The sequence below is a fragment of the Brachyistius frenatus genome, unplaced genomic scaffold (assembly GCF_029030835.1).
Source record: "Brachyistius frenatus isolate BFR_SWC_R1_liver_20210118 unplaced genomic scaffold, ASM2903083v1 Contig_8, whole genome shotgun sequence".
In the NCBI taxonomy this organism is placed as follows: Eukaryota; Metazoa; Chordata; class Actinopteri; family Embiotocidae; genus Brachyistius; species Brachyistius frenatus.
The window spans coordinates 7322910-7336132 of record NW_027210607.1 but is presented as its reverse complement, the minus strand read 5'-3'; the positions used below and the strand labels follow the sequence as shown (position 1 = coordinate 7336132).

Here is a 13223-nt window from a genome sequence, read left to right as displayed (position 1 = left end):
GTAACATTCGTAACTTTACTTATGTCATGTACTTTACATAACTTAATGTAACAGTTATTTTATCCCAAACCATTATCTTTTCCTTCACATAATCAATACGTTTGGGTGCATAAACCTTACCAAAACACGACAGTTTCACAATATTACACGCGTGTTCATTATTATAATCCTGATGACAAAATTCCTGTATGCCTATTGCCGGTACTGTCAAACAGTCATACTGTATATACAGTTGATAATGGCCTCCTGAACCTACCGGTTTAATAGGCCTCTACTAGTCCATATATTTGGGACCCTTGCATGACGATAACTACCTGGTAACAGTCAAATCAGGTGTACCAATGGTGCAACTTAATCAGTCAGTCACTCGGTGACAGACATTTGTGTTTACAGGGCTGGCCCCATTGTGTCGTCAATACAGTCTCGGCCTGTCTGTTAAATTGACAGCTGCTACCATAAATGGCAAAAAAACAAAAACAATAGCAGAGTGGATGTGTCACTATATTCCCCTGATGCAGAGCTGACTGTGGATACTAGTGCCTCTGCTCTCAGAACATGTGAGGTGACATCAGGGCAGTGTACAGTATTTAACAACCTGCTACAAATTCCTCCTAAAGCAGCATCTGTTATTTATGGAGCGCTCTCCCTCTGTGAGTGTCTTTCCTTTGGCCCTTCATGCCTTGAACATGACTTGGACTGTGACAGAACAAAGCCCTTGAAAAAAAGCTGCTCAGAATATCAATGCTCGGTCCCAGTCAGCTTAGTGTTTAACGATCAATATGTAGCATTAGCTGTCAAGCCTCATCAGTGGATAGTCCATGGAGAGCAATAGAAAGTCTGGAAAACCGAATTGACAAAATTGTGCTGTCTTGACTGTGTCAGCGAGTCTGTCTAAGTTTTACTTTGCTGTGGCCCACATGGGCTTATGGCATGCACACATGCTAGAGAATTGGGCTAATGAATGCCAGTCTCAGACACAGACTGGACCAGACACTGCTCACAGAGTTGACAGGAAGCTGCAGCACAACTGACTCGTACACAGCAAAGTAGCGCACACCTCACCTCATATGGACATTTACGGCTACAAGTGGTTCGACTTATTGTTTTATAAGTAGGATGAGGTTTGTCAGGTAGAGCTCCAAGAATAATCAAAATGGATTATTTTCTTTGAAGCTGCATGCATGACTAGTTTTCTGGCAAGTGCATTTGTTGCCAGTCTTCAACTTTGTGCAACAGCCACTTTCACAACCCAACCCTTTGCTAGACCTAGAGAGGGTGTATACCGCCATATGCCTCCTCTACATAGTCACCAGCTGCTCACTAGATCATGCACGCAAGAGGAGTTTCAGTGCACGAGCGCAGAGCACACAGAGGCCAACACTCTGCCTGGTTGGCTCAGCTGGAGGCACCACTGCTAATCGCATAACCCTGATTTCTGAGGTGACACAGAGACCTCCATCTCCACCACTATGCCACTTTTTCAATGTGGATGAATGAAGAGGGGAAAAAAAACATTTACCCTCAAAGAGAAATATAATAAATATAGCTGAACCAATGACCATTAATTTGAAAGAAATGGAGGAATGTTGAAGTCAAGAGTGCAGCAGTATAAATGTTCTTCCACAGCAACAATAAATCAGTTTTTACAGATTTGTAGTTAAAAAAAATACTTATGGTACCTTATAGTGTAACTTGAGTTAAGACTTTGACTTTAAAAACTCGTAAAAAGTCATCCGTAACGATGTATCGCAGTAAAGATGTCACTCTTCACCTATTTTAATCAAATTTAATTTATTTATTTCAATTTAATCCTTAGTAAGTAAAGGTTCTCAGTCATCGTTACTGTGAAACCATATCAGTATTAAAATTAAATAGTGCAATTTGTGAATGACTGTCCACAGGTTGGGTTCAAGAGAAATACTGTATTCTTAGAAAGATAGTAAGTCGTCCTGTTGGGTCCTATTAGTCAGATAGTTAATAACAACCACAGCTTCCCTCCAAGCCATTCACAACAAGCATCTAATATTCACAGGCCCTGTGCCGGGCGGCCTTGTAAGGAGCAGTTTGCTCTCATACAGACTTTGGACAGTTTGCAAAAAGTGGGCCAGTGTTTGTGAACCGTCTGTTACTCTGGCCACCTGCGGGGCCGAGGGAATGGAAGTCACAGCAGTCAAATGAGCAGACAGCCCAGCTTTCAGATCTCAGAGGGCTGTGGGGGCAGCATCTCATCCCCTCCTGCCTTACATGTGATGTGACGGCTCCCCGCTCCACGAGCTCCGGGAGCAAGAGCCACCACCTCACACAGACTCGCGGACCGCACAAGTCTGACAATACTGAACAGTGTCTAACAAAGACAGCTGAAATTAATGGTGGATCAGATGTGCTCATGACTACTTTGTTAAAGATTGTCCCCTTTCTCACATCTTGCCTCCAGCTTCTCCTCTCACCTCTGCCCTTTCATCCTCCCAAATGACATCATGACCTAAAATTTAAGTGAGCTAGACAACCTCACTAATGCTCTGACAAAAACAGTGTCCGTGTCTCTGCCCTCATGCTACCATTCACAATCTAAATCCTCATCATTAGTATGCTGCTCTTTGTGCCACCTTTCCTCCTCAATTCCTTTCCACTTCAATGTGATTTGATTCTCGATCTTTCTCAAGGGCCTCCTCCGCTGCATGACCCCCCCACTGCAATTGTTCCTGCCTATTTTCCCTCTCTCCCTCACTGCAGGATTCAGTCCCAGTTGGATGTTGGTGAATGAGCTCAGGCAAGGGCACCCAAGTCTCCCCATCATGTTGCATCCCACAGGGACACTAACTGTTGCAGCTCTGCTTGGATGATTCTGAGATAATTCATGTCACTCAGGAAACATCTTCCTGATTGGAACAGATGTTAATAATGTGTATGTTAAATTAATCCCCAACAGCTACAATTACCACAAATTAGAGGTTTAACAGCTTCGGTGTGATCACTGAAGAGTGCCTTTCGGTGTCACCCCGGCGAGCTGCCAGCCACGGTATGGTCCCAGCTTTAGCACTGTGGTTGACTGGAATGAAGAACGTCCTGTAATGCCAGCATGAGCTCCCTTTTTTAAACAAGATTTTTACTGATATACAACTCATGTTTAAAAAAAGGGAGATTGGTACTTCGGGTATCTTTTTTATTATTTTTACATAACCTTTGCATGGATTATACTCTACGATGTCACACTATACTGTCACAGTAACTACAGAGAGTCTATTTTTATACACATTTAGATAATCTAGTCATAATGCGAATATGGCGGTAATATGTATAAAGTAAAGCCCCTGTAAATACTTCATTTTGTCTATGTGAAATAAAACCTTTTTTAACTGACATCAAAAGATACCAAAGGGAAGTTATTCATATTCAGATTTATGCTTCATAGGTGTTAACATCAGTGTCTGGATGTCACATTTACACTCCAGGAATCATCTGCGTGCAGTTACAATAAGATTATTGGGAATTCTCTTATTACAATGAAACAAAGCCATTAATCCCAGACAATACGGGCAAAGAAAGAAGATTGGTCAAATTTGATTCGATCAGAAGCTGATTAATAAAGCAGAAGTTTGTGAATTTGAATATGTTGTTTATTCAAATGTAAAGCATACAGAAAAACAAAAGTAAAAGGAAGAAAAATTTAAAAATCAAACTAAGTATTCTTAAATTAAAAACCCGTAGTTAAGATCCAAATATATTAATAACATATTTAATAGGAGACTATAATGTTTTAAGACTATTCTTAATATATTATACTGAAATGAATTACCAACTTGGGCAATTTACAAAATGTAAAATAAATTTTTTAAAAAGAGAGGGAGGAAACAATGGGAAACTACAGTGAGTGAGTGAGTGAGTGAGTGAGTGAGTGAATAGACATCTCGTTTGTAATTTAAATCAAGCTTTTGATATTCTCCAGTCTTCATCACAATTAAGGGCATAAAATTCTGACAGTCAGACAAATATTGTTTCATACAACAGTAATAACACGGTCAATGTTGCATTAAAATAAGATTTCATAATGGATTTAACAGGAATTCATTAGATGTTATTTCTGCATAGCCGTGTATTTTTGAATATCATGAACAGCATTTACAGGCTTGTTTGCAGCATCAGTTTTTGGCATCGATTCCACATGGTGTCGACCAAGATTTAAGCACATCCCAGTTGTATTACTTTAATAAATGACTCCATTATGACAATATTTGCAAACATCATTTTTCATCAAGTTTCTTTTCAATACATATGTAGGGAAAGTGTCATAGATTCAACCTCGACTGCAGTGCTAGAAAATCAATCCTCATCGCTGTGTTGCTGTCATCATCATCGTCAATCCCTAAAGTGTAAAAATCCCATAATGAAATGAATTGATTTTTCATATCCCCACCGAGCACCACAGATTGACAGTATTTTAGTGTCAGCGTATGGAGGAAGGATGTAAGCCACCAGGTAGCAGTGCATCAACTTCCTTTTTTAAGACAAGCATTCATTTGTATTTTTACACAGTAATGTCAGCTTGTCGAGTTAAGGGCAGGTTACAATCAATAGGTTTATTCAAAAATGTATTGAAACTGAGGTTTTGGCTGAAAATGTCAATTAATTTCCTGAAAGGAAATCGACTTTTTTCTCGGAGTTCTTCACAGTGATTTATTGAATCAGTGTTTCCATGACCATCAGGAAACAACAGTGAGAACTGCATGCGGTGACACTGATTGGTTTAACATCGAGCAAGGGGTACGACAAGGATGTATACTGTCTCCGTATCTGTTCAATGCCTACGCAGAATACATCATGCGACTGGCCCTTGAAAACTATGATGGTGGAATTAACAACTTGCGATATGCTGATGAAACTACTCTATTAACAGGCAGTGCAAATGAACTGGAGAATCTGATTGAAAGAGTAAGAGTAGAGAGTGAAAAGTTTGGCCTTTTTCTAAATGTAAGCAAGATGAAGGTGATGATTGTCAGCCAATGTGAAGAGAACCCATCCATTCATGCAGGAAACGAAGCAATTGAAGTAATCGACCATTTCAATTACCTTGGGTCAATGATATCGAACCAAGGTGGTTGTTCCACTGAGATAAAATGCAGATTTGCAATGGCAAAATCATCAATCTCTGCTATGAACAAGATATGGAAGGACAGAAGCATCAGCAAAAGAACAAAGATCCGACTGGTCTCCACCCTGATTTTCCCGATTGCAACATATGCATGCGAAACTTGGGCTAGCAATGCTGCAGATGAGAGAAAAATTGAAGTATTTGAGATGTGGTGTTGGAGAAAGCTTCTGTGCATTCCTTGGACAGTCAAAAGGACCAATGAGAACGTCCTGCTGGAAATTGGAGAAAAAAAAGAATCTCTTCAAAGTGGTTGCAAAACAAAAACTGCAATATTTTGGTCACATTGCCAGGCGTGAAGGAGACAATCTGGAAAAGCTGATTATGTTTGGTAAAGTGGAAGGGAAAAGAAGCAGATGAAGACAGAAAGTCCTGGACAGATGGAATTACAACTCTCACAAAGAAATCAATTTATAGCTGCTACATCAAAGCTCAAAACCACTATGAATGGAGAAACTTCATCAAAAAGGTCACGAATACTCAGATATGAGTAGAACGACGACGACAGTTGTTCTGGATTTCATTTGGGACCCACAAACACACCTCTTCAGACTAAATTATATCCTCACAGTAGTGCCTTGTGTGCCAATAATTAGCATTATTCAAGCTGCCATTATTTGTCTTCAGCCTGCAGATTGACTGTTTGAAAATGTAAACATTAACAAGAGTCTCTGTATAAACCGTCTTTTACTGCAGTTGTACATCATAATTCACAGACACAAATAGATCAATAATGTTATTAAACACAGCGATGGTATCTGAGACCTACAGGTAGTTTTAAGCCTCGCTAAGATGATCAGTATCTGCATGTCATGACAGAATAATCTGCAACAAACCAAGAATTTCTCCACGTAATTCCTTCACTCAGCACCACTTCGCTGACGTGGAGCAGTTGAGAAATATGAAACTGAAGTGGGCTTTTTGTTTTTCTCCTATCAGACAGATGACACTTGAAATCTGATAACAGCTTTGATGCCTCTTCTCACTTAGTGCTGCCACTCAAAACAATTACACAAGAATGGACTTACCACCATCCTAATTAAGTGCTGAGTTAATTAAAGCTGAACAAGTCTGCTGCCAGCGCTTTCTAGTTGTTCAGCGGGAATGAAGGATTTGTTGTCCATCAATTATAGAAAGGAAGAGATGCAAAAAAACACAGTGTCCAATCATAGAAGTGGGACAACTGCCTGTTGTTTCATTTATTTCTCCTCCTCTTTTCATTTTCCCTTTTAAACATGAAGTATAAAGAAGCTTAGAGACTACAGATTCACCTCACTCTTCTCCCTGACCTGCTGGTAGTCAGGACTGCAACAACAATCAGGAGAGACCTTTAGCACAAGCAAGTCCCATTAATCTTCTCAGTTTATTAGCTCTGATTATCAGCTCCTGCTTCAACTTGTGAGGTAAACTGCACACACCCCTGCACACAGGCCCTCCATCTTCATTGTGCATAACACCGTCAGTGAGGTCAGAGAGGAGTGTCAGCTAGTTATTTTAAAACCTCTGGTTTATTATGAATAAAAAGAGGAAAACAACAGAATGATTGCTAATCATTAAAGTTAATGATCCAAACTTTTTAGCAACAGCACAAAAACAAAAAGTTGTAGGTTTTGACAGAGTTTTAACACTTTGCAACAACATGCAAACAAAATCCATTTGACCCCGACGAGCTACAAGTTTGGACTAATCCCCCACAGATTTTGCGGACGTGAGTGGATGGTGTTGCACAAACTCTTGCTGATTTTAAGCCATAAAAGGAGAGGAAACATGCAAACAGAGAGATGCACTCGTAAAGCAGTTAAAGAGAACTTGTTCTCCAGAGGGAAACAGTGTGCCTGAGGGGGAGAGGGCATTTGCCACTTCTGCTGGGGCACTTCAATGTATCATTTAAATAGAGCGATAAACTGTTTTGATGGCTCTCTTCGCAAAGCACCTGCCTCTTGGAGAAAACAGAAAGCATTGCTTTCAGTTAGTGGCAATTTCCCCCCAACTCCTTACCACCCCGATGCAAGCCTGAACTTTCTGTGTAAAACGGCTTATTATGCTCTTGAACTACGCCCACCTGCTAGCGACTGGACAATGTGTGAATGTCCAAGTCGGTGTAGATTACTGGCAACATCCCTCTACTGAGAGATAGGAAAGAGCAAGTCCTTAAACTGACCAGACAATATTTTTTTATACTGATCCTTGTCTCCTCTGCCTTCATGGGGAATGTTACAGGTCAGGGCAGATACTTTTTCAGGAAAAAGGGAATCATTTTGACACAGTCAGGTTTGACATGAGTCACTAATAGATTCAATGTGCCGGACACACAACTTGCTTAAGAACTTAGCACTGCAAACTGCAGACGCGGTGCTACCTCCACTGCTCCATCTTCACGAGTAGCCACTGTACTCCTTATTTTACTGGACATTTTCCTCTTCTATCTTATCTTCACTCCATCCACTAGTGTACTGCAATTTAAACTGATGTGGAGCAACATGAACGGCACTGGCTCAGTACCAGGGAGGAACTGACAACTTGTTTAATCCTCATTTAGACTTGACTCTCCTCATGTGTCGCTTTGACATTTGACAACTTTGCCAAACTGTCATGGGTTCCTTCTGTAGGGAGCAGATGGGTCCATGCATGAATAGTGCTGTTGAGAATGTCTGCGTGTGTGCGTGAGCGCGTGTATGCATAGCTGTGACCCACAGGCTTCGTGGGGAGCCGCAGCTAAACTGAAGGATGCCAAAGCACGACAGAGGGAGCGGAGGGGGTGGGGGGGTTGCTGGCTTACTCAAGAAGGAGACAAGTGCTTGTACTGTAGCAAAAGGAGAGAGGGGACAATGAAAAAAAACAAGTGTTGACTGATCTGATAACAGGGTTGTGCAGACGATGCACGGGACACGTTTAAGACCGGTGTTTGCAAGGCAACCTGGTTTTCATCCTAAAAAGCTTTTGTACAGCGTCAGTGTTTTGCTGATGTTTCCTTCTTTCACTGCAGTTATGACAATATCACTGTCAGCCCTACCAAGTAGAGACGACAAGCCCTGGCAAGTCAAACACTCCCTGCTGAGCTTCCTGTGTCTCCTCCCTCCCCTGCCCTCTGAACAAACAGCTTTCTCTGGAGGATACATGGGAGGAAGAGGGACACTCGGGACTATTGACTCGCTCCCTATCAGCTCTGTTGTTTCATCCCGTTGTGAACAAGGCCAACCCATGGCTAATGTTTTTACTTTCCAGCAGCGTAAGTCATGTATATATTTCTTCTGTTTTCATTCACCAACCTGCCCCCAATGACCTCCCGAGAGGCCTGCTGCAGTAAATGTAAACACAGTCCGAGGAAAGCCTCTGCTCATTTTTCACTGCACAACCACCCCCACCCTGTGCAAACCCATACCTGCCTTCTCCATTTCATATATTCCAATGACACATAAATACGCACGCACAACACAAACAAAGCCCACACAAAGTACACTTGATCCCATCCGAGTACAGTAACTGCACAAACACACACACATAGAAAGAGGAGGAGATGAGCTAATGCACTGCTATCCACAGCACCATGATTGCAAGCACTCAAGGAACAAATATCCTGTTCTCATCATAAAATTTTCATCCCATGCAAGCCTGTTGGTGGGCCAAGCGCATTTGCTGGTGAAAAATATACACACACTTAACCTTGAGCTGATCTTTTTAACATAATGCGTCTGCTTTATTGGATTTCGAGCGAGCCTGAAGTCACAGGAATACCAAATGCAAAGAGTTGTGGTCTGACCAAGCCAAGTTGGAGACGAGACAAGGACAAAGTGGCAACGCTGAGAAGTCCTTCTGCCGGATCTGATGACTGTCTGTCATGTTCTATTGGAAGGACACCAATACCAAACCTTGGGCTGAGAACAATGCGACAGTCTTGCGCTAATCCTCAGGTGGAGCCGACTTAATTCACACAAGACATGCAGACGCTGACACGCATGTCTACATATGCATATTCATTTTTAATGTACTAAGGAATTACAGCATTAATGGTAAACAAATTAATTATCACATGGTAATCTTCAGATTGGGAATGTAGAAATTCCACTTATGAGACAACAAATCCTTAAAGATCTTTTCAATTTTAAGATCTACATCTCCACGACAACTGGGCAAACTTCATCTACTGATGAGGTCACAAACACCTAAACAGCTCCTAAATCTATTATACTGGTAAATGGTCACTTTGAGAAATAAAAGAGATTCCTCTTAATGCAACACAACACTGCAGAAATGAGACAAATGAAACGTTTGCCAGATAGCACCAACAATTTGCTCTGAAAAGAGATGGCAAACTTTCTATCAAATTTATAACTGAGGAAGAAGTTAATGTGGTATTGATGTCACGCAACTGGGCCCAGGAACAGACCCAAAAACACAGACTCATCTATTATTTTGTCAGATAACGAATTTCAATCTGAAAGCCCCATGAGTACCAGACAGTTTGGAAGGTGTATCAGACATCTGCAAGTCAGTTAAGTATATGATGATAATGGTCGGGATTCTGATTAGACTGAGCGGATATTAAAAAAGAAAAAGAAAAACTCCACTTTGGAATGCATCACTAACTAACAAATATTATTTGAAAAGCTTTTTTGATTAATTTTAACATCAAAGTCAAATATCAGTGTAACACTGTTACAAGGCACATCACATTTTCAAATCGTGCTGGTGTTTCTAAGCTGAAATGGACACTTGTCAAAGTGATGATTTATAGGGAGTAACAAGGTTTGATGGGAAACTAGCAGCACACACTGCTGCTTCATGTCAACAATCCTGAATCAAACAATGACACCTCAGTGGGGAGGTTGCTTTGAACAGTGGGATTTTTGAATACAGTGAACCCTCGTTTTTCGCGGGGGTTACGTTCCAAATAGAAACCGTGATAGGCGAAATCCGTGAAGTTGTAACCTTTATTTTACAATTGAAATAGATAGAACTGGACATTAAATATATCTACGTTACATATAGTCGTAATGTGATTTCAATGCACGATGCAAATCCGTGAAGCAGCGAGACCGTGAAAGGTGAACCGCGTTATAGCGAGGGTTCACTGTACATTTAAATGGATTTTTACACGTAATGGTTTTAGAAAAAGGCAGCCATCCAGTGACCTCATCAACCTTCAAAGGCTTCTCCACTAAACGGCCTTCATTTATAATCACCTGTAAACTGAAATTAATAGTTCTAGAAATAACAACAGATAACCACTAGTCAAAACAGCGGTGATGATTTTTGAGACCTGGATGACAGAAGTTTTTGTATTTTATGTTTAATGTGGTTTTCAGCACAGCTTTATGCATTTGAAAGATGACTAGGGAATAAACTAATCACCACTGCTAAACTCCTCAGGATACTTGGCAGCTTCTCAAAGCAGAGTGACGCAGGTAAAAATGAGCCGATATCGATCTAATATCTTCTGAAATCTTGGCTTCATAATGATGCAACAATTTCCTGATTGACCTTTTCAAATGACTTTACCTACTGCAATGGGTAATGATGGTGTCAGAAACTGCTGACAATGCTGCTGCCAATTGCAGGACACATTCCTGAGCCAGACACATAAACAGATCTAACCAGATATGGATGAAATATGGATTTGCTCTTAAGGCCGTATGGCACAGAAATCAATCATGTGCAAAAGGAAACAATCTATTACTTTATTTAGCTTTACAAGACACACATCCATTCATGCAGACACACTAACCTGTGGAGACAGGGCAGTGGTAGGCTGGGTGAAGAGTGTGGAGTGGGCTGCTGACCGTAGGCCATGTGCTCTCCTGACAGTCTGACGGGTGAAAGGAGCAGACAGTACCTCCTGCTGAAGACACAAACACATAACTGTCAAGCGGCAAAACATCTTCATTAGCTCAGAGTGGAAAAAAAGGGATTCAAATGCAGTGTAAATGGGAAATAACAAAGCTCGTTCTTTTTTCGAAACAGCCTCCATCAGGATCAACAGTACGCAAAAGAAGCTTAAAATAATGAGGCGTGAAAGTGGTAGTTCTGTTGTATTTTCTATTCTCGTCACAGGCCAGTGCACTATTCTTTCTGAAGCAACTCAAACACAAAGTGTGGTCGGAGTTGTTTGTGCAAGACAGCAGAAATATCATGTGAAACTTCCTGCATTACGCTGTGGAGAGCGTGAGGCAATCTCTGCATACACCCACAGATGAAAGAGCTGAACGACTGGCAGCTGCTCCACAATTGAACCAGGATTAGCAGAGAGTTATTTTTTTCTCTACTATCTCTTAGGTTGCTTAACAAGCCAACTGTTATCATATTTGAGGAAAAGCAAAAAATATGCCAGCTTTGATGTGTACAGAAGATGTAAGCTGTGCGTGCTTGCTTGGGGAGAAAAAAAAACAACTTTGTGTGTTTGTGTATGGTTGTGTGTACTTCGAGTATGTGACATATCTTTGCGAGGCCCAATGAAGGTCAAGACTTGGTTTTAGGGTTTGGGTTCAGGTACATGGTATTCAAACAGAGTCTTCACATAGACAGAAATAGAAATGAGCGTGTACATGTGTGTGTGTGGGGGGGGGGGGGGACAAGTGTATGACAGAGAGTCACGGTAGAAAGGAATGACTAAAATACTTTCACCTTCACAGTGTGCACTCAGATGTTCCCTGCCTCCCAGCACTGAGGAAAGATTAGATGGAGATAAATAGGTATAAAAACACTTGGAGCACCTGGACAGTGCACACAACAAGAGCACCCTATTTACTCCTCATTTTAGACCTATGTCTGTGGACCTGTTTAGTCTCTTGGGGCCAATACAAGCTGCTAAGCACTTAAACACCTTACCAACGTGCTCTTGGCATTCTATGCTAAGCAGTAACAATATGAAAGGTCAGGCGTGAAGATTATATTTTTAAAACTATCCACCTTCACATTTGTGAGGCAAAGCTGTTAAAAATGAAACAGGCCCTGATTTTCTCAGATCTTAAATGAGAGGTGTTAAACTGTGTGTGAAGACAGCAGGTGCACACATTAAAACACGCACAACTTTGTTTTGCACCTGCGTTATAATAATAAAAAAAAAAATTCAAGGAGTGTTTTTAACATACTAACTTTTCTAACCATATTGAGCTAAAATCACACACAAGTGAGAAGTTTTTCTATTTCTACTGTTCTTGTCTTTTCATGATTGAAAATACAGATATCCTTGCACCTGTGTGAGCTTAATTTTACATGTTTAATTATGTTTTAATTAAACAATAGGATTTAATGTTTATATAAAGGAATAGATGAACAGTTTGGGACATACACTTATTGGCTTTCATGCTGAAAATTAATTGAGAAGATTGTACTGAGAGTGGTATCAATCTTTAACACTGCAAAAAAATCAAATGAGCATGTTTCCCAAAACTATTGCTTTAAATGAGGCAAGTGAAGTTAAAAAAAAAGTTTTTGCAGTCCATGCCAGTTTTGAAACACAATCCTTTATTCAGCTGCTTCTCTAAACGGTCTCTCCTGTTTAGGGTCACACAAGGCTGGAGCCCTTCCCAGCATGCAATGGCCTTGATGTGCTGTATACGTAGGACAGGCGACACCAGGGTTAAAACAGTGCTATCACAACCCCTAACACATTCATACAAAACTCCATTTATCATTACATTTCACCTAACCTGCAGCTTTTTGGACAGTCAAAGGTAACACTCAGGAGAAGAAAATGCTAACTGCACACACAGAGGTCCCATATAACTAGTGGATTCCAGTTATGAGGTGATATAGCTAACCACTCCAGCCATCCTACTGCTAATAAAGGCAAGCTGTAACATGAATAAATCAACAGTAATCTACTACGCTATCATAAGCACGAGAAGCCTTGGTGTAGCAGTAATTCTCTAATGACATATCTGCTGTGTCCTTTCCACTATCAGAGCTCTAATCTACGAGTGGATGTCTGCTTAATACCCTCTCTATCTGTACGTTACTACACACGCAATTACCTTTCCTTTAATGACTTGCAACCTTGGTAAATTACATTTGACAAGCAAAGTCAGGGTTTGGATTATTCCCATTTGAGTTTTTGCCAGGGGTGGCAGTTATATGC

General features: G+C 40.8%; 1 protein-coding gene across 2 annotated transcripts in view; it reads right to left on the bottom strand.

Annotated features, from left to right (window-relative positions):
* Window positions 1-13223, bottom strand: part of mcu (mitochondrial calcium uniporter) — a 55949-nt gene that overhangs the window by 20086 nt on the left and 22640 nt on the right. For both annotated transcript variants that reach the window (XR_011310578.1, XM_069690169.1), the window contains exon 2: window positions 10872-10985. Coding sequence is in view for 1 of the 2 variants with exons in the window: in XM_069690169.1 (XP_069546270.1) it covers window positions 10872-10985 (114 nt within the window). In the remaining variant the exon portion in view is untranslated. The remainder of the gene's footprint in view (window positions 1-10871; window positions 10986-13223) is intronic.